Below are 27,834 nucleotides of genomic sequence, written 5' to 3'. Positions count from 1 at the left end.
ACTGCAGGCGAGTGTGGGCAGCTCGGTGCGCGCCGCCCAGCCCGCCCCTCCGCTCGCCGCAGCCCCGGCTCCTCCCTCGCCCGGCCCCCGGGGCGGGGTCTGCTGGCTCGCCCTCCCCTCGCCGCCTCAGCCTTCCCTCCAGTTAAGCGGGTCCCCTCCCCACAAGCACCACGGCTTCTTCTTCTCAGCTCAGCGACAGGGGCTTCCCCTCTGCCTCCGCCGCCGCTGGCAGAGCAGCGCCGCGCCCGCGGCCGGCTGCCGCCGTAAGTCCCGGGGGACCAGCTGGGGCGCCGGGGGCCGGGAGTGGGCTGGGAGGGTGGGCGCGCCCCCAGCCGCCCCGCGCGCGCCCCGCGACCCCACCCCGCGCCCGCCCGCTCCGCCACTGGGGCGCGACGCCCCGCAACTCACTTCTCTCAGCGTCCGTGTCCCGGGATGCGGGGGTCACAGCCCCGGACGCCGCGGCGGCCCCGCGGCACCTGTGGTTCGGGGAGCCCCTCAAGTTTTGTGGGGCATTTTCGGGAGGGGCCCGCGGCCGGGGGGTGGCGGCGATCGAGGACCCTTGGCGCCCCCTGCGCGGCGGCGGATGCCATTGTCTGCCCCGCTCCTTGCCTGTCACCTCGCCGGGGCGCGATTGGTGATGGAGTGCGGCCCCGTGGGGAAGCATCGGAGGCGGCCGGACAGAGGACCGCTGGCCCCGAGCCTGCTCCGTGGCCGAGCCCGTTGTTTTTCATAGCAGTCTCGAGGAACTGAGGTGCCCCTGTGCTTGGCGGCAAAATCAAAGCATTGTTTTTAACAAGAGGGAGAAAATAGTTGCGTCTTGCTGTTCGTCCCGTATCTGCACATCATTCATTTTAAAGAGTGAATTATTTCTTCGTCCTATAAAGTGTTAGGGAGGGGGATATAGAACCCCGGTACAGACAGCCTTGAAGCCCTTTACTCCGTTCGAAAGCAAACCCCCACCCCTCCTGGCCACCAAGATCCTGGAATACCGGTCTGTTCTCTCCCAAGTTCTGGAAATGGGCTTGCATTAAACGTTGTCCAGTTGATGCTTTACTTGCTGTCCTCTTCGAACGCCGCTATCTTATCAGGACTTGAATGGGAGGCACTTTGATACCACAAATACTGTTCGTTAATTTTGTGCCAGTGAAGTGTTTTAAGTGAGGCGCAGTTAGCCAATTTTAACTTTAATAAAGTTAAATTGCTGCATCATACCTTTCTAAGTATCTTGCTGATGCGTGTTTGGATTAGTACAAAAAGCGACAATAATTTCTGAGCAAAATTTAGGACCCATTTTATTCTAAGTTGGTTGTGTAAATTCTCCCACCCCATGTTCAAATTCAAGATGGTGTGGCGAATATTAAGAATCAGGCTGGAATCTTACTTGCAGTAACACTATTAAGGAACTTAGAATAGCTAAAAGAAATAAAAATACCTGTCTGAATTCTACCTTTAAATTACCTTTGTAGAAACAGTGCTTATTTGTTTATACTTAAGATCAGTTGAATTACAAGAAGTTTTTCTTGAAAATTAAACATGTAGACTAATCAACAGATTTGCAGATTCCAAATAAATATATACAACATAGTATATGTAAAATACACTGGAATTCAGCATCCACTCCATCTGTAAATGCTATTTTTAAAATTTTTAAATGAAGTATTTTGTACAATGGTTTTGGATGTACATTATTTGGGCTTTTCAAAGGTTTATGTTCTTTTTCAGAATACATTACCACTTTATTGTGTGCATCTTTATGTTGGAATTTTTAAAAAGTGAGATGAGAAGGGATACATAAAATTAGGCTTTTATTAAGGAAAACGTGCGTTTATGGGATATTTTGGGTTAATATTTTAGATCTGTTTAAAATATGTAAGCATAAAAATAATATTGAATGTAAACTGTAATTGAAAAATAAAGATAAATAAAATAAAATATGTAAGCATAAACTGAAGAAAGCATCCTAAGTGATAGCAGTCTGCCTACAAGTAATTCATCCTGGAACAAGAACAGCCTAAGGGTGAAAAATAGTAAGTCTTCTGTTTCTTTCAAATGTACCTAACCCAGTTGATGTTAACAGTTCTCTTTTGATGCATATAGAGAGTGTGGAATGTATAGCACAGATAGACAATAGTTTCTTAAATTGCAAGAATTGTCTTTCTTCTACCACAAAATTTTCACTTCAACTTAATGCCTGTTTTTCTTTTTGTTCTGCAGATTCCAAAACTAAGTGGAACAGGGTGGGGTGGGGAGCTCTGCATCTGGTGGGAATATATTTCTACAAGAATTTCTGGCTATTTTAACTGGCATAGAAATATTGATGGCTAAATCATTCATCAGTTAAACTCCCTGTCCACCAAGCTTCTCTGTGAAACATGTCATCTTAATCTTAACTTTATTGAATCAAAGTATTGCATGTAATTTTGATTCTGTTTATCTTAACAGATGCAGTTTATGTTGCTTTTTAGTCGTCAGGGAAAGCTTCGGCTGCAGAAATGGTATGTCCCACTATCAGACAAAGAGAAGAAAAAGATCACAAGAGAACTTGTTCAAACCGTTTTAGCACGGAAGCCTAAAATGTGCAGCTTTCTTGAGTGGCGAGATCTGAAGATTGTTTACAAGAGGTATAATTTTTATTTTTCAGAAAGGGGAAAGCAGAATCAAACGTTGGTCATTTGTAATCTGGAAATTGCAGACTTTTGAGAGAGAACAATTAACAATGATTTAGATGAAAAAGGTTTTAAGTTAAAGCTTTGTATTTTTTAAAAAATAACTTGTTTTTATTACCCAGGCTAACATGATAAAATCAGGGAAGTTGTTTTAAAACTAATTATATAATTAAAGTCTTAATCATCTTTTTTAGAAAAATTCAGTGAATTCATCCCTTTGCCAGGGGTAAATAGAATCAGTATTTTAAATTGTGAGTAATTCTCTGAATTTAGATAAGCATTTTCTCCCTCTTCTGTCTATAAAGACTGATAATTGACATGCCTTTCATCTGACTTTTAGAATCTTATTCATTTTTAAACACCTTGAATACATAGACCATTTGAGTCCTATAAATGTTTAAAAATTTTGTGTATATACAGGATCTATTAGTAGTGTTTATTGATTTGATGTATACTTGTTGCTGTGGTAGAGGTGTGATTAGATCTGACAATTTTGCCAAGAATAGAGTAAAAAATTTTTAACACTTTTTTAAAAATGCATATATTTTTATTAGCAGCTGAAATTCTAAGTATATGAAAATAAATTTCTCAAGATTGTTCTAATCATGTTAAAAGAAATATAATTATTTTGTTTCTTCCCCCTATTTCTTTACCCTTAGGAATAATTTACTGTTTTTAAGATACAAGGGTTGCTGCATGTGAAAAATTCTCTTCTATGGGGGATGTGTAGAGAACTAACAGTATGGACTACGAGGAGGGTTGAAGAGAAATCTGGGTTTTATCGCAGCTTTCCTGTATTCCACTCCAAGTGTGGATGGTACATATTGTGGGGGAAATAGTGGAGGAAGTAAGGGAGATTATAGGACATTGAGAATTTAAAAAAATACTGTAGAACTCTTTCTCCAATAAAATGAATTTAGTCATCTTTGGGTGATTTTATATTCAGTGTTCGATTTACTACTTGTTGAGAAAAGTCATAGCATTTTAGAGCTGGGAAATGTCTTAGAATATCTAGTTGAGTGATTTTTTTAAATTGAGGTAACTTGACATATAAATTATATTACTTTTCATACGATTAAAGAAAAAGCTTTTTGCCCCAAGGATAGAACCTTAAATGAAACAAATGGAAGTGGAGGTGCTCTTGTGGAATAAAAACTGGGATCCTGTACCCCTGCTCACTTGGCCTCTACCCTCTGTGTAGATAGTTCCTGCGTTGGAAAACTACTAGTGATGATCAAACTTCAACTTTATTTTTTTTTAAAAATGAGGATTTGGGAGAAGTGACTTGTCCAAGGTCATATGCTAGTTAGTGACTGACATAGGGGCTACAGCTCAAATCTTAAGCTTGGAGGCAAAGGATTTGACCAGTGATCAAAAAAGATTTGTTCTTTGTAATCGGAGAATGGGGTGGGGGGGGAAGGACTGAGACTGGAACCTGAGGGGAGATCTGTTTGGAGACTGAATTATGAGTCCCTGAAAGAAGACCTCTTGCTCTGTGCTCAGCAGGTGGAAAGAGCTGTTACCCAGGTAAATTTAATAAGACTTGGTCACTGCTAGACGGTGGGAGGGCAGCGAAAGAAGGGGGGAAGTGGAGGGATTCCACATTTCTGGTTCCACTGACAGGCTGAATGGTGAGGTGGTAGGTAAGTTGACTTTGAGATGCCTGTGTGACTCCCATTTGGAGATGCCTAGTTTTCTTGGAGTAGGCATTGGCATGGAAGTCTGGGGGGTAATTAGGCATAATATGTTAGATCACCAACATTCAAGTAGGAGGAAAAGGGGGAGAGGGTAAGCATAGGGTCAGTAACATGGTGAAGAGGAGAGAGTCACTGGTGCCAAATGTTGCATAAAGTTCAATTACAGTAAAGAAAGACTATTAGATTTTACAGTGAGCATTTCATACAATGCCCTTTGTGGGAACATTTTCAATGGAATATAAGAGACAGAACTCTCCAAAAAATGGGGTGAAGAGGTAAAGACATTTAAGCAGTAAGTATAGATTATTTGGGGAGCTTTGCTCTGAAGGACAGAAGAGGTGGTAACCAACCACAGACATAGGAGTGGGGGACAGGATTTTTAAAAAGATGTGAGACTTAAGCTTATTTCTAGATAGGGGAAGGAGTCCCCCGTGTGGAGAAGGAAAATACCAGCAAGGGAATGAATCCCAGGAATGGAGATTCCTGCAGCGGAAGGAAATGGCCTGTTAAACAAGGATGAAAAGCACTAGTTGGTGTTCTTACATGCAGTATTCAGCCTACCCATGTTGAGCCACTGACTTTTCTTTTAAAGGCTATAAAGGGAAATGTAACCTGACTCTGATACTTGCATCAAGCTCCTATAAATAAAAGGTGCACGTAAGGCTTTATCAAGATAAAATGTACATACAAAAGTTAAATTTAATCCGTTTTTCTATGCATACTGAAAACACCTATTGTATTAAGGACATATTTATTGGTTCACATAAACAGGTGATTATTTGTCCCTAGTCCAGCTGGAAGAGAAGACCTTTCAGGCAAAAGAATTACCACTTAGCTCCAGGGAAATTCTGAACTAGCACTTAGCTGTCTGTCTTCCTTCTTCAAGTAGTCTCCTCCACTTTATCCCTTCTGAGCATTTTGCATAACAATTCTCCCTGTCGGGAGGGAGCGGTGGGAAAGAAGTAAGGATAAAATTAGTATAGCTGAAAGTCTGGGGGCTTGAGTTCTATTCCGCTTGTGCCTTTAGCCAGTTTTGTGACTTTGAACCAGTCTTTGGCCTTCGTTTCCTCATCTCTATAATAAATGCTCTTAAGTGTTTTGAAGACAGAACACTATGCTTTTTTAAATTCCTATTTTGTGCAGCATGTTATGGAAGAGGCACTGGATTAAAGTCTTAAAATTAAAAAATAATGCGTCTCCAAATTACTAACTTGAGAATTCCTCGAAGAGCACTGTATTGATTTTCTTTACTAACAAAAGAATTTTAATGACACCGTGGGTACCGAGAACAGTTTATTTAGTTACATTCACCCACCATCAGCTGATATTTAGCTGACTGCGGAGAAGTCATGTGTTTTGAATGTAAGAATAGGCACTTTCAGATGCTCTCTGAGTGCCAGTAATTAGAGTAAGCCTTAATCCACTCGCTAAAAATAACTAAACATACGTTTCTTCTTACTAGTCTATTATTAATTTTACTTCAGATTCAGACTTACAAATATTCACTAAGAGAACAAAATGAGCTCATTGTTCAATTTTTTAAAGCCATTTCTAAAAATAGGGAGTACACTTCAGGTTCTCTTGGTAATCTTTTACTAAATCACTATAGCAATTTTTATCTCTTTTCAAATCTGTTAAAATATTGCTTTGAATATGTCTTAATTTTTGCCAGGTGCTGGGTTACTTTATTTAATACAGTTCCTGGCTATAGTTTTTAATATAAAACTTGGGCTCTGGAGTCAAATCACTGTTCCTGGGGAGGTTGCTCAATTAAGCCTGGGTCTCTTAAATGCAAGTAATAAAAGTAATAATGGTATCTCTGGAAGAGTTTTTGTGAGGATTAAAATGGTAAAATATGAGGACTCAATGAATGTTACCCGTTATTATTATTTTTCTCTTTCTCCCCTAAGCTTTCTGGAAAGAAGTACCTTCTTATAATCCTGATAACTAGATGCTCACCTACAATAAAGAATTCATTTAATTTGGTTGCTCTTTTACCATTCTGAGCAAGAGCAAACATTAGATAATGTGTTGTGGAGGTTTTTTTTGTGTGTGTGTGTGTGTGTTTAATATTACTGGTTGGTGCTTAAGACGCATACGTCTGGTGATATTTAAATTAATATTTTAGAAATATTAGAAGTAAATATTTAGAATTGACTAGTGTTAAAATGCTGTTGATTTGTAAGTAAAGATGCAATACAGTGGTTATGGAGCAAGGACTGTACAAGCATTAGATTACGTAACAGTAACATTGAAAAAAATCTTTTCATTGAGTTCATTTGATGCAATGGATATATTGAAGCAAACAAGACAAAAGGAAGAAACAAAAATAACAGCTATGCATTCTTGAGACTTTAAACGCCTTTGAAACTATAGAATGTTCTAAAGATTATACCTGTAAGTGGCTATATAATGGCTTCATGGAAGACATAGTCACATAGGGAGCTGAAGCTGTTTATTTTATTAGGAAATTATGACAAATGAAAAAGAACTAAGTTTGAAAAGCTCATATCCTTTCGACAGAAGGTAACTGTTATCCACAAACTAGACAGATTATTTCTAATGAAGTTGATACCATTAGTACATGGTGTAAAACAATGGCTGCTATTTTATTCACAACTGAATACAATGAAAACTTCAGTTAGTTGTGGATTTGATTTGGATTTGTTTTGTTTTGAATTCCTATCTACTGTTAATATATTGGTAGCTATAGGGTATTACCAGATGAAATTTAGTTTTAAAAGTTCTTTTGGGCAAATACTTCCATTGTATTAACTTAAATATTGCACTGTCACTGTTGATTTTTGCATCCTGGTGGTGGTGGTGGGGCAAAAATGTGTATATTTTTAAGCTTAAATTAGACTGATTCAAGTTAAAAAATCTTATAATTAAAAATTTTACCCAAAACTAGTAGTAAATTCTAATGGAATCATTTAGCACTATGTTCATGTTAGCTAGTTATGTCTGGTTTTCAATCTAGAATCTTTAATATCAGTTCCTTTAATCTTTAGTTTTCTTAAGTCAGAGCATCTTAATGTGTCTTTTGTATCAACTTCCCCAAATTCAAAACTCTATTTGGTGAGCATGGATTCAGGAGGATGGAGAGTTATAATATCCCATTGCATTTTAAACAGATAAACAAACACAGGTTAGTGCTGGGAAAAAGAGGGAGAAGCTTTGTTCAAGTTGGAGGTGGTGCCCACCTCTTATGTCCTTCTTGATAATAAATGAACACATTCAAATGCCTCCTACCCTGTTTTAAATAAATGACTAGATGTAGAAGTCAGGTAGAATGAATATGGCAAAAAGTCATGCTGTGTATGACAAGGGATGTTGGTGGGATAGATGGAAAAGTGCCTGGAGTTAAGGTCTGAAGATGAGATTTCTTGTCCCAGTACAACCACTTATCAGGTCCTGTATTCTTGGACTTTTTTTTTTTTTTTTTTTGGCTTCTGTAATCAACTATGATGACGCTTGCTGTTGGAAAGATCAAGTAAGATGAGATGTTTTTGATAATATTGAAATTAGTAGGTTGTTATGTAAATAGTTATTCTCACACTGAAGAGCGGGAATTCATTGAATGGAGATTGTGCTCATTTATATATTTGCATTACTGCTTTGAGCAGTAAATTGCCCATTGTGTTTTCTAAAAATCACTTAAATGCTACTCAGCGAAAATCACAATCTCAATTGAAATTTGTTCAGAATGTCTTAGGTTTGTTTTTTTGTAAAGTCCTTAAATACACTTAAACCATTTGAAAATGCTCTTTTAATCCTCCTCAAAGGACTTGGTCATTTGATATGCCTTGAAGGGTTGTATGTTAATAAGTTTTGGCTTTCTTGGGTTAAGTATAACCATTAAAATGCTAATTTGGAGGAGAATATGAGTTTATCAACCTTATTCCTTCAAGGGAGAATAACCTAGACTTCAATTCAACAGGGTAGAACTTGGAAAAATTGAGGCGATGGCTCAGTTTCCTCTTCCTTTTGTCTAACTTTTATAATAACTTGGAACTGTTGTTCTTTTCTTGGGGTTTATTGCACAATCCTAGAAACTTCCTTTTTAAGAATAATTTATGCTGTTAGAAGCCAAGATGGTAGTTACCCGTGAGGGTGGGAGGTTGTGACCTGGAGAGGCTAGGAGACGGGGTTCAGTAATCTGTTTCTTGATCTGGGCGGCTGGTACACGGGCAGGTTCACTTTGAAAACTCATTAAGCTATACATTTATGACTTGGGTTCTTCTCTCTGTGTATATTACACTTTAATAAAACATTACAGAACATTGTTTTCACATTGACAATACCTTCAATATCAGGAAGTCCTTCAGTTGGAGAGTTTATATTCTTTCCTGTTTACTTGTAGTTTGAATTAGTCATGAAGTGCATTTTGTTTTAAAATTAATTTCACTTCAGAACAACCTGGGTCAGTTATGTTTTAGTATCTACATAGAAAGGAGCCTGAAAGGCAGAAGAGCAAAATACTCTTTCTAGATTGTGTGATTGAATGATTATTATTATTTTCTTTTTTTGCTTGCCTATACTTTTCAGATTTTCTCTTAGGCATTTATTGCATTTGTAATCTAGGAAAAAACTAATCTGTACTATTGTAAAAGAGGAAATAAGCTGTATAAACATGGGGTCTTTCACAATAGGATATGAAAATATATTTAGGAACCATGATTATAGGGTAAATTTTTTTCACATTTGTTTTTGTTACAGATACGCTAGTCTGTATTTTTGCTGTGCTATTGAGGATCAGGACAATGAGCTAATTACCCTGGAAATAATTCATCGTTACGTGGAATTACTTGACAAGTATTTTGGCAGTGTGAGTAGCATTTTGTTTTAAGGAATTGAATGCCATAGTTTTATTTCTTTAATCTTTTCTATAACAAGTTTGATTGTCTTGGGGATTCTGATTCTTTGAAAGTAACTATGGGAGAGAGAAAGACTCTTTTTTGTCAGTGTGCCTAGTCAATCAGTTAACTGCCAAAATTGCTTGACCCCACAGACCCACTCATTTAATTATGATGGTAAGAATGAGGTTTAAAATAGTGAAATAGAAAGGAGTCCAACTGCAAAGAGTAATATATAGAAGTGCTTAGTGAAGAATTTAGATTTTTGTTGGCAGTTATAATCACATTACCCAGGAAATGGGTATTTTCAAAGATCAGCTTTTATGAGTAGAAGAGTTGCCCATGCAGAGTTGGTCTGACTTAGCATGTAGGCATTGTGTTTTCAAGTACTTGAGATTTGAAAATTAAACTGACTGAATCAATGATGCTTAGTTAACAAGATTGCCATTTTGAGAAAGAACTTAGATGGATTCACTCTGGTCAGATTTTATTCTCTATACTTATCTTTTGCTTTATTATTATTTTTTGTTTGTTTTGTTTTTCAGGTGTGTGAGCTTGATATCATCTTTAATTTCGAGAAGGCTTATTTTATTTTGGATGAGTTTCTTTTGGGAGGGGAAGTTCAGGAAACATCTAAGAAAAATGTCCTTAAGGCAATCGAGCAGGCCGATCTGCTGCAGGAGGTAAGCTGGGAGTTCTCTAGACAATAGCATGTTTTGCTTTTGTTAGGAAGTGTCAGTCATCTCTCATTCTTATACAGTTTCAGAAATTACTCTGAAGCATGCTCGGCATGCAGTGTCCGCGTGCAGTTTTTTGATTGGAATATGTCAGTCATGTCAACTCCATTATCTATGGATGGATCATTTACTTTGAAAATGGTCTGTCATATTGATGGCCAGTTTTGGACCTCAAAAAACTAGAGTCTAAAGCTTTAAAGGACAGACTAAGAAGGGAAAGATTCATCAAATATTAACAGTAATTTGAGAACTCTCCATCCATTGTTCTGAATTACTTAAGATAACCCCTTTTCTCATTAATGTAGATAATCAGGAGTTGACTGAGATTATGGCATTTTCATTCCAAATTTCATATTTTCACCTCATGTCCATTAAGTGCAAATGTAGCCAAGCAAACCATAGTGTTATAATTACTTTTTGTAGAACCCTATAGTTTTGTGTTAGGAAAACAAACTGAAAAGTACTTTTCTTTGCTCTTAGATAACAATACATGTTCTGTCAAGCTACTACATTCTTATCTTGCCTTGATATCACTAGAGCCATTAATAAACCTCCTTCCCGTCCTAATTTCTACAGTTGTTCTGGGTTAATTGTATAGTTGATGCTTCTGTACCTTTGATTTCTGAAGTTTAAAATTTCATAGATAAGGCTACCTTTTCCTAAAAACTTAATGATACCTTAATTCAGGTACCAAGTTGAATTATGCTTTAGTGATAATTGTGGTTTTAATCAAAAAAGCTTATAGCATAAGAAGAAGGGACTACGCAATATAACAAATGTAGCATGTTTTCATTACAGTAACCACCAACTTGTTCTCTATATGTATGGGACTTTTTGTTTTGTTTATTCATATGTTTTGTTTAAATCCAATTTTTTAGAACTTCTGTTGTAACAGAAGGGTAAATCTCTTTTTCTCCATTATAACTTCTTAACCATTGACCTCTATAATCCCTCTGCATCAGTCACTGACTATGTCAGTTGTGGAAATTGCTCAAAGTTGGGATGACATCATCTGGGCCACACATATATAAAATATGAGACAATGCATTATACATTTAGTGATCTTGAGTTACCAAGACAGTGGTTAAGATACCTGCAAAAGTGAAGCATTTTATTAGCTGCCCTGATGCCATTCACTATTCAGTAGTGAAATGAGCATAGCTCCTCTTCCACATGTGTACAGTTTGCTACGGTGGTTTATTAATTGATTGCAAACATGTCATTGGGGAGAATTTTTTTAACATCAGGTATGCTGATTGCAAGCTCATAGTCTACTCTTGTTAAGTTGGTTTTAGGGTTAGTACTCATTATGTTGCCGTTCACAGATCAGACTTTTCTAAAAATTAGGTCAGAACCAGAATCAATAATTGGAGATTTTCTATATTTGTCCCTTCCCTTGATCACTTTCATATTTCATTATTATGGAACTATAGTCTGTTCTATCAGATCCTGGTATTTCCTCCAAGTTCATTTCCTGATTAATTATATTTGCCTTAAAACATTTCTAAAGTTATTGAAGTTAAACTTTTAATTTTAAGGGGTTTTTTTTCTGGAGAGTTTTGTTTAGGGTATTGATATCTCCTTGTGTCTGGATTTTTTAAAACTGTACTGGGAAATTGCTAGACTTTAGAGTATGACAAATATGCTAACTTTACTTTATAGCAAGTAATGTACTATCTGATAAAAAAAAGTTATTACAGGTCCATATTTATTTGTGAGAGAATGTATGTGAGTGTGTGTGTCTCTCCCCTATTGAAGTATTAGAGTAATAAGTAATGTCTCCCTTTTTGAAGTAGTATTTTTATATCTTCAATTGGGGAAAGTAGGAATGGAGAGACATCATAGTATGACTATAGTCCTGTGTAAAACTTTCTTATTCATCTCACCCTAGTTTTTAAAAAATAACAAAGTCTCTTGTCTTTAGAAGAGAACTTTGGCTCTATTTCTCATCTATAACTATGTTTACATTTTTTTGGTACATAAACAAAAGCGATAGTACATTAAGACATTTTCTATTCAGTGGTTTGAGTGAGTCGTTTTTCTTAATTTTGCCATTCAGTTTTTGGGAAGGCAGAAGGTGGCTGGTCTATTATGAATTTAGAGTGAGTTATAATACATTGCAAGTTAAGGCCATTATGAAGCCAAGCTACAGTCTATATAGCTTGGGGAGTAAGGCCTCAGGTTAATGGGTTAACCTGTTATTCAAGTTATTCACCAACATACTGTCACATGAAATCTAGAGGTGAAAAGACGCTTGCTTGTTTCCTGAAATGGGTTCATTTATATGTTGATACATGATACATGTTTACATTTATGGAAGAATATTTGAAAATTTTGTTCATATAATAGCTGATGGAATAATATGAGAAAAATCATTCCACAAACTGCTAAGAACATTTTTATATGGACACCATGACAACAAAAGAGAAGTAAGATGATAGCTAATGCTCATTGAGCACTTAAAAATGAGGCATCCTATACTAATCCTCAGGATGCCCTGAGAGTCATGAGAGCCTTTGCAACAAATGAAGTAAAGGCTCATTGGGTCCGGTAACTAGTCCTAGGTAGCAGCTGGCAAAACCAGGATTCCAAACCCAGGTATCCTAGACACCAGAGCTGTGTGAAGTCTTAACCACTGTGCTCTTGTCATTCCCCCAGCCCCCATTCGTGTATTGTCATGGTATGTATATTTTAAACATTCTGTTTTAAATACCAACTTCTGTGTTCCTCAGTAATATTATTGTAAAAACTCATCATTCTCCTGGACATTTCTCTGTATTGAACAGAGTAGATGTCCAATGCCATCTTTTACTTTTTGGACTGGAAATTTCATTTTCCAAATTATTAATAGTTGGAATTTTTAAATTGGATATATACTAGATATAAATCATATATTTCAGATCATTTCTTTTTGCATTCATCAGAACACATAGATCTAAAGTAGCTTTTTTGGTCTTATAATTTGGGATGTAGTATTCATTTAGTCTATAGCTGTAAAGACAGCCTTAAATGCAGCCGTAAATTTGTAAAAGTTCTAAGTAATTGATTTTTAACCTAGTTTTTCATGTATAACTAACCCTGAACAACACGGGTTTGAATTTTGCAGGTCCACTTACATGTGAATTTTTTTTTTCAATAAATGCCTGTACTCCTCCATTGGGAGTCCCCGGATGTGGAGGACCAACTGTATGCATTGATCTACATCATTTTATGTAGGGGACTTGACTGTCCTCAGAGTTGGGTAGCCACGAGGGATCCTGGAACCAATCCCCCGAGGATACTAAGGGACATCTTGAGGTTTTGGGGGAGTCAAAAGTGATAGTACATTAAGACATTTTCAACTGCATGGTTTTGGTGGCCCTAACACCACTACCCCCCGCCACACACACAGTAGGTGGTTGTTCATGGGTCAACTATATTGTGATTTTTCTGTTTGGTGTCAGGTTTTTTTACTTAAATTAATTATTTTTAAACACCAAAGATGGCTTGAAGATATATGCAAATCAGAAAATGATTTTGATTTTAGTCCTTTTTAATTTGTGAAATATACATTTCTATCCTTAATTATGTTTATTTTCTTTAGAACAATTTCTTTAAAGTTTCCTTTTTACCCAATATGTAAATGTCATGTAGTTTGTTTAGGTAGTCCTTCGTTTATTTAGGTAGTCCTTCTGTAGGTAAACAGGGTAGACAGTAGTGGATAAAGTAGATTTTCAATTAGCATATTATAGTTAATATTGAGAACTTAAATGTGTACTCTGATAATTGCTAACATATCAGACATTGCGATTAAGTAATAAAGATACCTTTTTTATTTTACTTAATTACTCGGTAAACAAGGGTTTTACTTTTGACAATTCTAGACTGAACTGTGTTTATTCCTTTTGGTATTCGGTTTTATGAAAACATAATTAGATTTGGAGGTAAAGCCCAGAAAATTTTGTCCATTATCCAATTTTTAATGCTTGACTGTTGGAATTTAAAATATGTTTTCTTAACATGCCACTGGTACTTAACTAGATTTTTTAAAAATTAAAATGCAACATGCTGAGATTACTAAATTGACATTCTTTTTTCCCCCCTGTACTTTGAACATTTCTCCCCCCTACACATACCAATTAAATATCTATTTTAAGCTAGACTTTTTAGGGGGGTTGAGAGGGGGAGTGGTACAGTTGGATTCATTTTATTAACGTGTAACAAAGGGAATATAGAGTGCATTTTCTTTGTAAGTAAGGCACTTAACAGTTTTTCTTTGCTCCTTAATTTTATAGAGCCAGAATGAAGAATGGGGAGGTTTGTCTGAGGATATCTTATGATAAAGAGCAGTCTAAGACTTTAGTCCCTTTGACCCCCAACTTATTTATTGGTAACTACTAAATTTACCATTTTTGTGGCATGGATAAAATGGAGTGTTATGCAAAGACTGTTGCACGCGAGATGATACCAAGTCCTTGCTTGATCCGTGAAGATCCAAACTTAACTATTGGGCATTGGGCTTTAACCCTCAGCGGTAGATGCATGATGGTGTTGGTCAGTGCTTTTTGAGATGTATCAGCCTTTCTTTTTTATACTAACAGCATCGTTTTGAAATTTGTGGGGGTTTCCTTTTGAGCTTTGTTTGCTGTTGGTATTGTTTCTCACTGAAACAACCTGAGAAATGAAAATAAGTGAGGTACCAAAAGCAAGCATTACTCTCATGAATTTGCTTCTACTTAGAGATGATACACTTTATGAATAGATTTATTGGATTTGCAGCTATTAACCTGCCTGTCTAGAAAGTGGTGCTCTATGGAAATTAGTGCTGGGGCTGCATGATATATTTTAGTACTATGCGATATTTTTGTGGAAGTAGTAATCTGTTGGACTGCATTAAGAAAAAGTGATTTCTTTAAAAAATAAATCTTTTGTAATTTAAAATTATTTTAATAAGTACTTCTGGAAGGATTTAATAACATTGTCTTTTAATATGAAGTTTGGGGTTTTTAATTAAAACTTTACTAATTAAGAATATTTTGGCATGCTATTGAAACTCAAGAATCTTACATTGTTTTAAAACAGATAGATGCTTTCAAATATATATATATATAATATCATTTAGCAGGAAAAAGCATTTTGATGTAAATCTATTTAGACAAACTCCTATAAATCCTTTACAATTACCACTGTTTATGTTAAAACCTTTAAGCCTAACTCTTTTTCTTTTAAATTGGGTTAAAATTTAGCCAGGCTGTAGTCTTTTGTTTTTTTAAAATATATTTTTATTGATTTCAGAGAGGAAGGGAGAGGGAGAGAGAGAGAAACATCAATGATGAGAGAGAATCATTGGTCGGCTGCCTCCTGCATGCCCCATACTGGGGATTGAGCCTGCAGCCCGGGCATGTGCCCTTAACCGGAATTGAACCCGGGGCCTTTCAGTCCACAGGCCAGTGCTCTATCCACTGAGCCAAACTGGCTAGGGCCAGGCTGTAGTCTTTTATGCTAGCATATTTTAATTTTCTTTTTTAATTCTCACCATAGTATATTGGCTTTTTAAACTGATTTCAGAGAGAGAGAGAGAGAGAGAGAGAGAGAGAGAGAGAGAGAGAGAGAGAGAAAGAGAAAGAAATGGGGGGAGAGAGAGAGAAAAGGGGAGGGAGAGGAAGAGAGAGAGAGAAAGAGACAGGTATGTGCCTTGACCTGGAATTGAACCCGCAACCTTTTTGGTGTACAGGACAACACTCTGATCAACTGAGCCACCCGGCCAGGGCCATATTTTAATTTTTTATAGATAAACTTCATTGGTCTGCTAGAACAAATTCTGTATAAGTGAGATGTGATTACATTAATCCTTAAAATGGAAAATACTGAAGGGCAGATAGAGAAAAATCAGAAAGGCGAACAAATCTTGCCTATGACTTTATAGTTTATAAGGAACAATTTGGCCAATGTGCTTGGTCACTTGTTTTCACGTTGCAGTCATTTTGCTCCATGCTTGTGTGTTTTTGAGCTCTCTGCATTTGTCTGCTTTTCAGAATTTTGAGGACACCCTTCCCCCACTGTTTGATTTTAACTCTTTTCGAGCCAACTCGTCCTACTCTGGTTTATTTGTAATAATGAAAAGTTGGATAACTTAAAATGTTCAATAACCATAAACCTGATTTTCAAAAGTATTTGACAACCCACAGTAATAAATACATTTTATATCACACTAGTTACATACAAATAAACTGGAAAAAACTTTTGTTAAATATTATACTCTTATTTTTTATTTTGTGATCTCACATTTTCTATTCTATTCTTCTCGTTTTTAGTGCTGATCCTGATTTACTAAATTGATTGCATGAGCCCTAGGGTTGGGGCCTGCAAAAAGCATATTACTAGCTATTGGTGATGATTTTTTTCTTTAAAATGTGCTTTCTGAAAAATTTTAGGGTTTGAGTTCTTTTTTGTCCTACTAACACATTCTTTTTATTTTCTTCTATTGTTTCCTCTGTTGCTGTTTTTTAAAAATTCCCATTGTAGGAAAATTAACAAATACAGGCAAATATAATAGAGCACAAACTTACTCACCAACCAGAGATAATTAGATTAACTCAGTAGTTCTCAGCTGGAGAGAGGGCAATTGTGCCTCCTCAGGGGACATTGGGCAATGTCTGGACACAGTTTTGATTGTCACAACTGGTGGTGGGGGTGCTACTGGCATCTAGTAGGTTAAGACCAAAGATGCTGCTAAGCATCCAACAGTGACAAGGATAGCCCTCCCAGAAGAAGGAATTACCTGGCCTCAAGTGTCAATGGTGCTGAAATCCTGGTTGAGAAATCCGGGCTTAATTTAACACCATAGAATATTTAAAGATTCCATTTGTAGGTTGCGTTTACATTAAAGACTGCTACATCTTTTCAATATAATACAGGGTGGGATAAAAGTAGGTTTATAGTTGTTTCATGGAAAATAACACAATATTTAATAATAATACAAGAATAAACTCTGTGTTTTGTGTGCTTCCAACTATAAACCTACTTTTGCCCTACCCTCTATATATAGTCCAGAGTATAAATGACTAAATAGAAATGAATCAAAAGGTAGAAGGAGCAAAAAAGAAAACAAAAACCCTAAATATTATGAGAGGAGGACAAATATCCTTAAGAACATGTAAATTCCTGGAAAAATAACCTCTGTGATTCACCAGAATTACTTTACTCGATAACCAGTACCTGGGGAGATAATCTATGGTTGCGTTCAGCACGTACCCACAGCAAAGCTTGTACGATGTCAGTACATAATTTAATTTCCCCCAACACCCACCAAATCTGTTAACTTCTATTAAGGTAATTGAGTTTTACCTGGAAACAGAATTGAATATACCCTCCAGGCAGTTAGAGTCTGCTCATTTTGCCATCCACATTAGGGATTTGATAATTTCTTAAAGGAGGAATAGTTAAATGATCAGAATTAACACATACAGGCTTGCATATAGACTTTTGTGTGTTTTTTTTTATACCCAATTAGCCTTAAAGAATTTACTTAGTAAAGATAGAGTTTAAAATTCAGTGACTCCAAGAAATCGTTTTTTGGAAAATCCTGATTAAATTTAGCACATTTCAAGTTATGATCCAAATGCAAGAACAAGACAAACACAATTACCCTAAAATATGTGTCAAACTTTCCATATAGTCTAAAGTTATATTTGCTAAGTTAATCTGCTTTAAAAAATTTTAAAGTACAGTTAACTGCCAGAGAAAGTAATGTATCGCTAACAGGTTTTAGAGCAGGGTTTATAGAGATGTAATTATCTCCATCATTATTTTTAAGACAAAAATTAAGACAAATATAATAGAAATAGATCAACAACACAATAGAAAAAGACAGCAGTAGCTATGAATAAGTCAATCATAGGTGAAAAGACACAAACGGTCCTTTTGCTAAGAGAATATAAATTAAAATATAAGTTAGACCTATTTTTGGTTTGTTTCTTTTTGGATTGGCAGAAATGAGAGAGACCCTCTTGTTTGTTGCTTGTGAGCACTTGTATTCCATTTTGGAGGATTAGTTTGGTGATCTCTGTTAATGGTTAAATGTATATACCTTTTGACACATCAGTTATACTTCAAGGAATTTTATCCAACAGAAATATCCAAATACACCAATAGACAAATGTACGAGTTCACCAAGACACATGGTCACTATAACATTAAGCCATTGGAACATACACAAATGTCCATCAATGGGAAACAGGTTAAGAAAATTACAGGATGACCATACATGAAACTGTTATCTGACTGAAAAGAAATGAGATCAGTTTCTATGCAATGTTATGGAAAAGATACTCAAGGGATATCCAGTGAGAGAAGATTTAGGAGAACATTAACTTAATGGTATTAACTCTGAAAATGTTTGAGCCGCCCCCCCCTTTTCCTAGAACTGTAAAACAAGCAGGTATTATAAGTACATTATAAGTATAAAATATTTTATTATTTTTTAAATGACAAAATTCTGTGTGAATGGAAGAGTATACATTGTGTTGATCCGTTAGGTAAAACTTAGAGTAGAATTTGCTAGAAAGAAAGTTTCAGCATGTAAAGTGAAGCATTTGTGTACGCTACCATTTTAGATACCATCTGGAGCAATTATTGCTCTTACCACCCATTACTAACTTAATGTAAAAAAATCACTTGATTTTCCTAATGCCTCACAACTGGTTGTGAAATAACACTGACACCATGAGCACTGCGAGCCCTGTCATCTAAAAGGTACTTAAAAAGTGCTTCTTTTTATTCATTGCTAAAAATAGATCTTAGTGAGTTTGGATACTCTCTGGTCCTTTGGCCCTTTGTTCTTCCGCACAGGGAATAGGGTTCTAGATTTGGGAGTAAGGACTTTGCTACAGAATTCAGTGAGAAGTAATCAAAAGGACTACTGTATTCTAGAACATGAAGGACAAAGGATATCGCTTTATAATGCAAGGAATAAATGATGCCCATTTGCAAGAAAAAGTGGAGTAGAAATGTAATTTCAAATTACACTTATTTATTTTCATTAAATGTAAATTATTTTCTCATTAACTACATTGTTACTAGAAAGAGAAAATCAGAGATTAGGTTTTCAAGTTTGGATTCAATACCACTAGTTTACTTTAGCAATTCTCATTTCAACAAGCCTTAAGCCTTCAGATAATTGCTAGCTTACCAGTTTTCATTGTAGTTTTCCCAGATCACTTTACTTTGCATCATCAGCCTTGTCTGGTGAATGTCTGGGGAATTTTAAGGTAATGGGTTTGTGTTTTTTAAGGAACATGGGTGGTTTTGAGAATAGGTGTAACTTAATTCCTCTCAATGTTTGTTATCCTACACTTCCCACTCCATCTGGTCCTTTTTGTAGGGGGGTGAGAAAAAGATTATTCTTAGTATGGAGGAGAGTTGAACATATGTTGTATACTAAGGAAAAGGAGCTAATGCAGAGACTGATGACAAACAGGAATAGAATAAAGGGAAACGTATATTGGGAGGGTGAATGGGAATGGAATCGAGCACTGGTCTTGGGCAAGTCCAGTTTTTCCTCCTTTCTTGAGCAGATAATGTGGGAAGGCTGTAGATTGCTTTTTTCCTCACGAGTTGGTTGAGTGAAACTGAGAGTGTTGTCATTTTCTTGGTGTTGAGAAGCTACATCAGCTAGTGGAGAGCTGCTGGGGACTGAGGACAGAAGAAAGAGGCAGAAAGCTTGAGGGAAATATTGAGGTTTGGGAATAAACTTAATGGGGAGCAAATCAGTGATAAGCATAAGGATTGCCCAGGATTGAAGGCCCATTTCAAATTGAAAATAAGTGCCCAATCTTTATTCAAAAAATCGGTCTCCAAGATTCTGTACTAAGGGCAATTTTTTATTTGTATTTGTGTAATACAACTGGATTAAAACTTTTTCTATTTTCATTCTGGCCTGTGTTCCCACATAATCTACATCACTGATGTTTTAGCGTATTAAGAAATTCAGTTTGCTGAAAAGTAGAAGATAGTAGGTCTAATTCTGCACAGGGCCCCTTGTATGTTAAGGCAGCGTTTACTCTCACCCTCCCTAATTCTAAATATAAGTGTTCCATAACTCCTAAGAGGTGTACTGGTGGTACAAGGGCCTAGGATACTGGAGTCATGTTTAATCCTTGGTTAGTGATGGACATATCTATCATTGTTAAAAATCAACCTTAAATGGTCATTAAGACATTTGTTTATAGCACATTTTCAGACCCTCACAGTCTAAAATGGGAAGTTACTTAAAATGTTATAGCAACTTAAATGTGGTAAAAGAATACATTATTTAGGGTTCCTTTTCTCAAAGGATGTTTTTCCAATAAACAAGGTTTTCTTTCTATGAAGACTATCCTTCACAGTTGATGAATGCTAATTTCTTGTTTAAGTACAATAATCTAGATCATTGGCTATAAAAGATAGTTTGGTTTATCACCAACCCTTTCCTAAAGGTAGTGAAAGGTCTGTCACCTTTGAGAAATGTTCCTATAGAATTATTTGTTCCCTTTCATAGTAAGTCTCCTCTAGAGAGGAATAGCTGTATACTCAGCCCTATTTGGAAAAATTTATTTTCCTTTTAATGGCATAAGCGCTCCATGATATAAAATTAAGAGAGAAAACATAGATTAAAAGCTATAATATAAGTACTCAAAATCATTGGTATTATTTAGGTGAAAGGTTATTTGACAGACTTAAACTTTTCTTGTTCTCTCTCCAGAAAACAGAATGAATGTGTATCACAGCAAGAGTTTCATGGGGTGTAAGAAAGCATACTAGAATACGTGCTGGAGTACTGACATGCATCAAAATGTAGTAGGATATATAATTCAGTTTGCAATGATAAGTTCATTATTTATATTTTAGCATTATCTGAAAAGTTTAATTACATTAAATCCCAAGGGATAGTCCCAATTATTTAATTTAACGGATATTAGGGAATTTTGCTCTTGTAATGATCCATCATTTTTTTTTACACAGAGAATACTGAAAGAGGTTCATTGGCAAAAAGTATTATTAAATACTGTGACTCACTAATGCTATTGATACAGATATAGAATTCCCTTGGGAAAATGAGCGCTTCCAGAAGAAAAGGAAGCATTTGGGGGTTTAACTTATTATTAATATTATTATTATTTTAAGCTGTTTCATTTCAGTATAATCGATTCTGAGTGGGGGGGAAAGGGCAGTTATCTCTTTAAACTATTTAGGAATTATCTGAGGATTAAAATTTAACTGGCTTTTCTCTTCAGATACTTTTGTATTTAATGGTTATTTTGTAAGGGATTTATTACATACTTTACTGGAACAATTTGCATGACTTTGTAGCCTAACATTTCAAAGTGCCAAGTTGAAGAAATATTAAAATGAGGATATTTTTAAAGCACTCATATAAAAGTTTTAAACTTTTTTTGAGTCACAAGTATATTGGTGGGGGTATAATCCCAAGGAGTCTGAAGGGCCAAGGTTCCTCTTCTCAGAAAAATCTGCACATAATTTTGCCTCTAGTTTCAGGAGGTTCTTGGCGTCTCTAGAAATCCATCTCCGGACACTCTAAGGTCAGTTTAAAACCTCACCTCAGGTTACCTGTGAGAAACATCTTTTTACATACATTTGTAGGCATAGACATTTAACAAATCTGTTTGGAGATTTCTTTAAAGGATTATCTTAAAAGTAATATATCCTTAATCTCAAAGGCCTAGTCTTTGGATGTTTTTGTTTTTTTTAAGCTAAGTGAACTGTTAAAACCTCCATTGCTACTTAAAATACAGATGGGTGACTACTTTTCTACTTTTTCTCGGGAAAGATTTTCCTTTAGGGTCTACAAAAGTGTTTATGGTCACCTTAGGATGTGATGATTTTCATTAAGGGTTTAAATTCTTTGACTTAGTGGAATGAAATCCTGATGAGTTGAATGTACTGGCGGGAGGGAGAAGATACTTGCATTTTCAGTTAACTCAGCATTGACCAGATGACTTACACTGAAAATATTTTAGGATTCTGTAGGATGTAGGTCATTTTGATTATATATCTATATCTAGATATAGATCTATATATATAGTAAAATTAAAGATGAGTGTGAACTCCTGGACATTGTTTAGCAGTTAAAATATTCAGCTATAAACCAAAGAACAAAATCAAAAATTTAAGTTTTCTTTACTGTGCACTAAACCTTCTAGAAATCTGATTGTGTCTGTCAGTTTGTATACTGTGTATAAGAACATATGCATTTCTTTTGTAGCCACGTCATGAATATTTTAATGTCCCAGTGTACTAAATGACTACTCGACGTGTATGCAGACTCTTACAGAGGAAATAGAGAGCTGATATACTTATGAAAGAAAATATCCTCAGCTTGGTGACCATCTTATAATAGAATGTTTCAAATCAACACCTTTACAATTGTAACTTTGTTCCTCTTTTCTGTTTTATTTTCATTCTTTATGTGATCTTGATGTAGCTTATTCCTGCTTGCAGCTGGTTTAATTTCTTCTTGGAAAAAAATGTGACCTATGAATGTTTTAGTAATATTTCATCTTAAACACATCCATGTCATTTGTGAGCCATTTGTGATTAATCTTGTTAAGAAGAAAACCTAGCAATCACTACAATGTTTACCAAAGAAAATACAGCTGAAATGCTAGGTCCAAATAATCAGTGCCATAATACATAGTGTGGCTTGGTGTTCAAATGTTGAAAAAAAACCCTATATTTAGTGTAACTGTATTACAGTCTATATGAGCTAATGTGTTTAATGTATCACATAAAAGTATTCAGAAATACAAGAAAGTAAAATCTGTACTGTGACATAATTTAAGGTAAAACACAGTTTTTAAGAAATTTGTAATGCCACATTTATTGAAGATCAAACAGTCCCTTTAAAAACTAAACAGAAAGCTATGTCAGAAAATCTGATCTGCAATATCTATTTAATAGCAAGTAACCCTTTCAGAGCATTAATACTAAGTATATATAGTCAAATTTGAATATTCAGTTTAAATACTTATATTTGAATAGTTATGGTTTTACCATCTAGTCTTCATTTAAAATTCTTACAATTTATTAACTATGGTTTTATGTTTCTTAATATTGATCATTATTGTTTCTACTTTCAATAAAACATGCAACATACTTTATTACAAAAGGAAAGTACCAAATAATTCATTGTTTATACCTAGAGAGTTCAAAGCCTGAGTTAAGTAAGCTATCATTAAACAGTAAATTCAAAAGATGCTCCAACTGGTTTACCACTAAAGGAAGACCATGAAAATGTGTATCAGGCAGGCATGCAGATCAGTTCTTAGCATTACCATGGCACCTAGATGGGCTATCAAATGAGAAATTTAGCATTACACATTGAAAGCACTGGGAAACATTGGTCTTTCATTTCCATTTTCCCCTCCATCCCACCCTGCAATGTATTATTTATCTGGTTTTAATGATGCATAAATATGCATTGTCTCATGCCTGTTTGCTCTGGATGTTGTGTGCTGAGCTATAACAATATGTTGCTTCTTTTGTTTTTTGTATACAGCGGCTTGCTTTAAATTAGTAGATTCTGAAATAGCTTTCCTTGCATGTCTAAAATAAAAGTATTGCATGTACTTTGTCTCATGTGAATGACTTTTTTCTTCTCCATTCCTTTTGATATGTATTTTACATTTGTTTTTCCAGCTAATTTCTTTTAATTGTGGTAAAAAAATAAAACACGTAACAGAATTTACCAGCTTAACCATTGTTAAGTATACAGTTCGGTAATGTTAAGCATATTCACATTGTTGTGATAGATCTCCAGAAATTTTTCATTTTGCATAACTGAAACTCTGTACCCATTAAACAACTCCTCATTTCCCTCTTCCCCCAAACTTTGGTAACCACCATTCTACTTCTATGTTTTTATGAATTTGACTTTTCAGCAATAATTTTTCTCGGTAATTTTGAGCTACAATTTCATTGTGAACATGTGAAAATTATATTTTTTAATTCTAAACACAATTTGAAAGAAACTCTAATATACTACCTGTACAAATCTCAAAGGAATACAATATGCAAATAATTCTTTGAATCTAGGCCCTTTAGAAAGGACAAATATTTTATGTATATTTGATATGCAACATGGTTCTCATTGGGAAATGCTATATAAGATTGCAGGCAGTGAGCACACAGGGGAAATCTGGCCAGCTCCAGGGAATTAGGATGAGGGACATTTTTACATGGGTAACTACAGAACTGAATGTAGGCACCCTTTTAATTAATACATTAAAATGGTTGTATGACACTAAAAATTATTTAATGTTAAATGAAAATTATTATTTTTAAATTGTTTCATTTTACTGTGTATGTGTTTCAGTGCATTTTATGTTTAACGCTAAATATTAAAAATGAAAGAGATTGGCTTATATCACTCTTTGGGAGCGTTACATAATTTCCATTGGATTTTCTTTAAAAGCTATATCATGAAAGTTGAGACATGCAAATAGAATAGTACTAGGAACTCTCATGTACACATTGCTCAACTTCAATAACCATCAGCAGAATACTCTGATTACTTATTTCATCAGCCACCACCACCCCATTTTGCCTCAGTATTTTAGAGCAAGCCCTAGACATCTTATCTTTGAAACTAAAGTATGTATCCCTAAAAGATAAGTACCACACCCCATAAGATTAAAGGTAATTCCTAATATCTTATTCCTGGTTCATTTTTTCCCAATTATCTGAAAAACAAGCTGCCTCCTTAGTGCAGCAGGTATTGTGTCAATCTCATAATCTGAAAAATGTATTTTTATAATTGGTTTGTTAGAACCAGATTCCAACAAGGCCCACATTGTATCTAGCTGATGTTTCTTAAGGCTCAGTTTTTAATAACTCCTCTGCTTTCTTCCCCATTACCTTTTTGTTGTTAACTGAGTCACCAATGCTGTATAATTCCCCCCATTCTGTATTTTGCTGCTTGTAACCTTGTGGCAATGTTTAACTTTTCTTATCTTTCATATTTAGTTTTATAGTGTGGTTAGGTTGAGGTTCAATTTTGGAGGAGCAAAAATACTTCAAAAAAAAATAATCGTTTTTACCAAAGCTGATTTTTACCCATTTTTCATTAATATACAAACATACTAAGGGTCATCATATGAACTTCATATAGAGAGTTGGTTTATAGTGCTTCATTTGCTACTGAATGATAAGTACCTTCATTTAGATTTCAACTGTGTAAGCTATCAGCTAACAGATGTTTAGCACTTTCTGTAAATCAGGCACTAAGACTTATCTCCCTTAATCTCTACACATAAAGGTAAGTGTTATTGATCCTTGCTTTCCCAATAAGGCAACAGACCATGGAGTTTAAGTGTAATTTAGTTAAGATTATTCCATGTAGTATTTTACATACCATCTAATATATGGATTTATGATTTAATATATTTTTTTCTTTATTTTGTGCTGTACCACAATTAGGATGCAAAAGTAAGTAATTTATTATTGGATACTAAAAATTACATTGTCTTCCTTCATGAAAATATACTATGCCTTTTAATTATAAAACTGTTGCGAGTAATACTGAAATTTGATCTACTTGGTCCCTTTATATTTAGTGAAGTGCAAAATCAGCCACTTTGGGAATTTTTTAAATAATTTTTTTCTAGATATGCCAGCTTTGTCTTCCTTTGATGTTTAAAAATGAGTATTGGTTGTTATATATGATAAAACTGACTTTTATCCCAGAGCATTCTTTGTGTGTATGTTGCCTCCACTGAAGTCTGGTTGCCCTGGGGAGGTTTGAGGAGGCGAGTTTCTGAAGCTCTGCTGGGGTTAGTTGAAGTGAAAAACTGAGTAAAAACTCTGAGAGGAAGACATTTCTATAAATACATGTGACATCCCCCCACCCCCCCAAAGCATGGAAACCAAAATTATGTGAAGAATTGGGAGAGCTCAGGTTTCCCCCTGTTTTTTATTTGGGGGCAGGGGGGTGAATTTTAACACTAGGATAACTTACCTTTCCTGTAGATAGATAATTCGGTAGCAATGATTTCTTAAATTGCCAGTGGGTTTGACTGCTTTTTGTGTTACAGCAATTATTGGTCAGTAATCAATGTAATACTTTCAACAAGATTTAAAAATTTTATATATATATATATATATACACATATATATATATTATATATATATATGCATATATATATATAATATGCATGCTGAAAATATTCTCTGGCTTCCAATGTATGGGATACAAAACCCTAAATAATCACTGGCTCACAGAACACGCCCATACCACTGAACTGCTTTCCTTCTTATCTGAAAATTGCAAGTCTTATGTCAATTTCACATTCTCAAGCCACCCCACATCTGCTTACCAGAGTCTCACATTTTCCCTCCACAGGAAGCTGAAACCCCACGTAGTGTTCTTGAAGAGATTGGACTGACATAATTCTCCTCCCTTGTTGATGACTTCTTGTGGCATTTCACACACTGTAGATGGTCACTGCCTTCATGTCCATGTTAGCTAATGGTGTAAGATGTCTTGTCAGTATTACTGTTTCACTAAGCTGCTTCATTCAGGCCTACACAATTTTTTTTAAAGGGCATTTTGGTTAATCAATTGATAATTTAAGGGACTTACATAAATTAGAATGATAGAGAAAAAGAAAGGTACCTGGGTATTTTAAGGTTTATAGGTCTGTTTCTCTTAATTGGATATCTTATGAAAATGACAATCAGGTTAAATACATTTATTAATTACTGTCTTTGGCAAAAGAAACTTAAGAAGCCAAAAGCCAGTGCACTCCAGTATATATGAGAATAAAGGGAATTGACATATCACATATCAAATGAATGAAAACTGTTGAAACTTTAAAAGAAAAACATCAAATTTATACCAAAGACCCTATTTGGAAACTACATACCTAAAAACAAAGGGAATACACATAGACTAAATTGGAATTATACCGTTTTACACTGAAAATTATTTCTTTGGCATTCCAAACCTGGGATGAAGAAGAGATTGTTTGATAATGGTGAGCATATTATTTTTAAGGCCAACGAATATTTGACTCCTGAGACAAATTTTGTGGTCATAATCTTTTAGTCACTTAGTTGGATTTTGATGCCCCAAAATAAAATAGAATGTTGACTTGCCAGGAATTCTTCATGACAGATTCTTATGGAAAATGTTACTCTCTTCACAAAGTGTTGACTATGTCATTTAAAGCACTAAGGTTCCTTCTGGGGTGCTTGTTGCAGCCAAATTTATTTTGCTCTCCTTTACTGCTTCCTGCTACTTAGAAGTGCTGCAAACTTTAGGGAGCTTCCTGCCCTTCAATAGCATTGAGAAATAGTTATGAGAAATCTTATAAAAATATAAGCATACCATCTTTCATATAAAAGTGAGAGCTGAATGAGGTAAAATGGCATTAGTAGGCCCTATATTTTTAAGAGCTATTTCAATGTCACTTTTATACATACTCCATATGTAAACACATCTTCACGGTTTACACTTTCATTTGTATTTGCTGGGCTGGATTAAGCTTTCTTGTGATTGTGACCAATATTCAGGCCATGTGTGCATTGTCTCATCACATCGCCAATTAGTTGTAATAAATGTTCAATGTACACTATTGTAGTGTGTTTTTATCTATCTCTTCTCAAAAGCTTGTCAAACTATGGAGAGTTGCTGAAGGAAAAATTCTAAGGTCTTTTTTCAGTAACGTTGAAAATTCACCTCCATTTGAATGTGGTGGTTGTTAAAAGCACACACAAGGTAAATGGAAGATATAAGGAGTCTTCATATACTTCAAGTTCATTAAAAAATAATGTGGATTCCATGCTACAGAGAGCCTATCTGCACATTTATTTTCAATCAATAAATTCCGCTTTTAAAACCTGA

At 35.3% G+C, this 27,834-nt stretch overlaps 1 protein-coding gene across 3 annotated transcripts; it reads left to right on the top strand.

The window, feature by feature from the left end:
• On the top strand, positions 1-27,834 carry AP1S2 (adaptor related protein complex 1 subunit sigma 2). 3 transcript variants are annotated; one of them, XM_081081827.1, is made up of 6 exons: positions 136-263; positions 2,443-2,621; positions 9,083-9,191; positions 9,765-9,902; positions 21,465-21,514; positions 22,198-24,356. In XM_081081827.1, exons 2-6 carry the CDS (start codon positions 2,443-2,445, stop codon positions 22,235-22,237), a joined length of 516 nt encoding a protein of 171 aa, XP_080937953.1. In that variant the 5' UTR covers positions 136-263; the 3' UTR covers positions 22,238-24,356. The 3 variants fall into 3 exon arrangements, with proteins under 3 accessions (XP_080937955.1, XP_080937953.1, XP_080937954.1); XM_081081829.1 differs by lacking the exons at positions 21,465-21,514; positions 22,198-24,356 and adding an exon at positions 26,332-27,834 and having other exon boundaries at positions 1-263; positions 9,765-9,906; XM_081081828.1 differs by lacking the exons at positions 21,465-21,514; positions 22,198-24,356 and adding an exon at positions 14,231-14,358.

This window comes from Myotis nattereri (assembly GCF_964212035.1).
Source record: "Myotis nattereri genome assembly, chromosome: X".
Lineage (NCBI taxonomy): Eukaryota > Metazoa > Chordata > Mammalia > Chiroptera > Vespertilionidae > Myotis > Myotis nattereri.
The sequence above is the reverse complement of the archived record's forward strand: the minus strand, read 5'-3'. Positions and strand labels throughout refer to the sequence as shown.

What these genes read in the sequence shown, in the direction of transcription:
- AP1S2 (XM_081081827.1), top strand. Translation starts at nt 2,443, where the DNA reads ATGCAGTTTATGTTGCTTTTTAGTCGTCAGGGAAAGCTTCGGCTGCAG. An exon ending in TTGACAAGTATTTTGGCAGT is followed by an intron (nt 9,192 to 9,764) that starts GTGAGTAGCATT and finishes TTTGTTTTTCAG; the next exon opens with GTGTGTGAGCTTGATATCAT. An exon ending in CCATCTCCGGACACTCTAAG is followed by an intron (nt 21,515 to 22,197) that starts GTCAGTTTAAAA and finishes TTTCTTTTGTAG; the next exon opens with CCACGTCATGAATATTTTAA.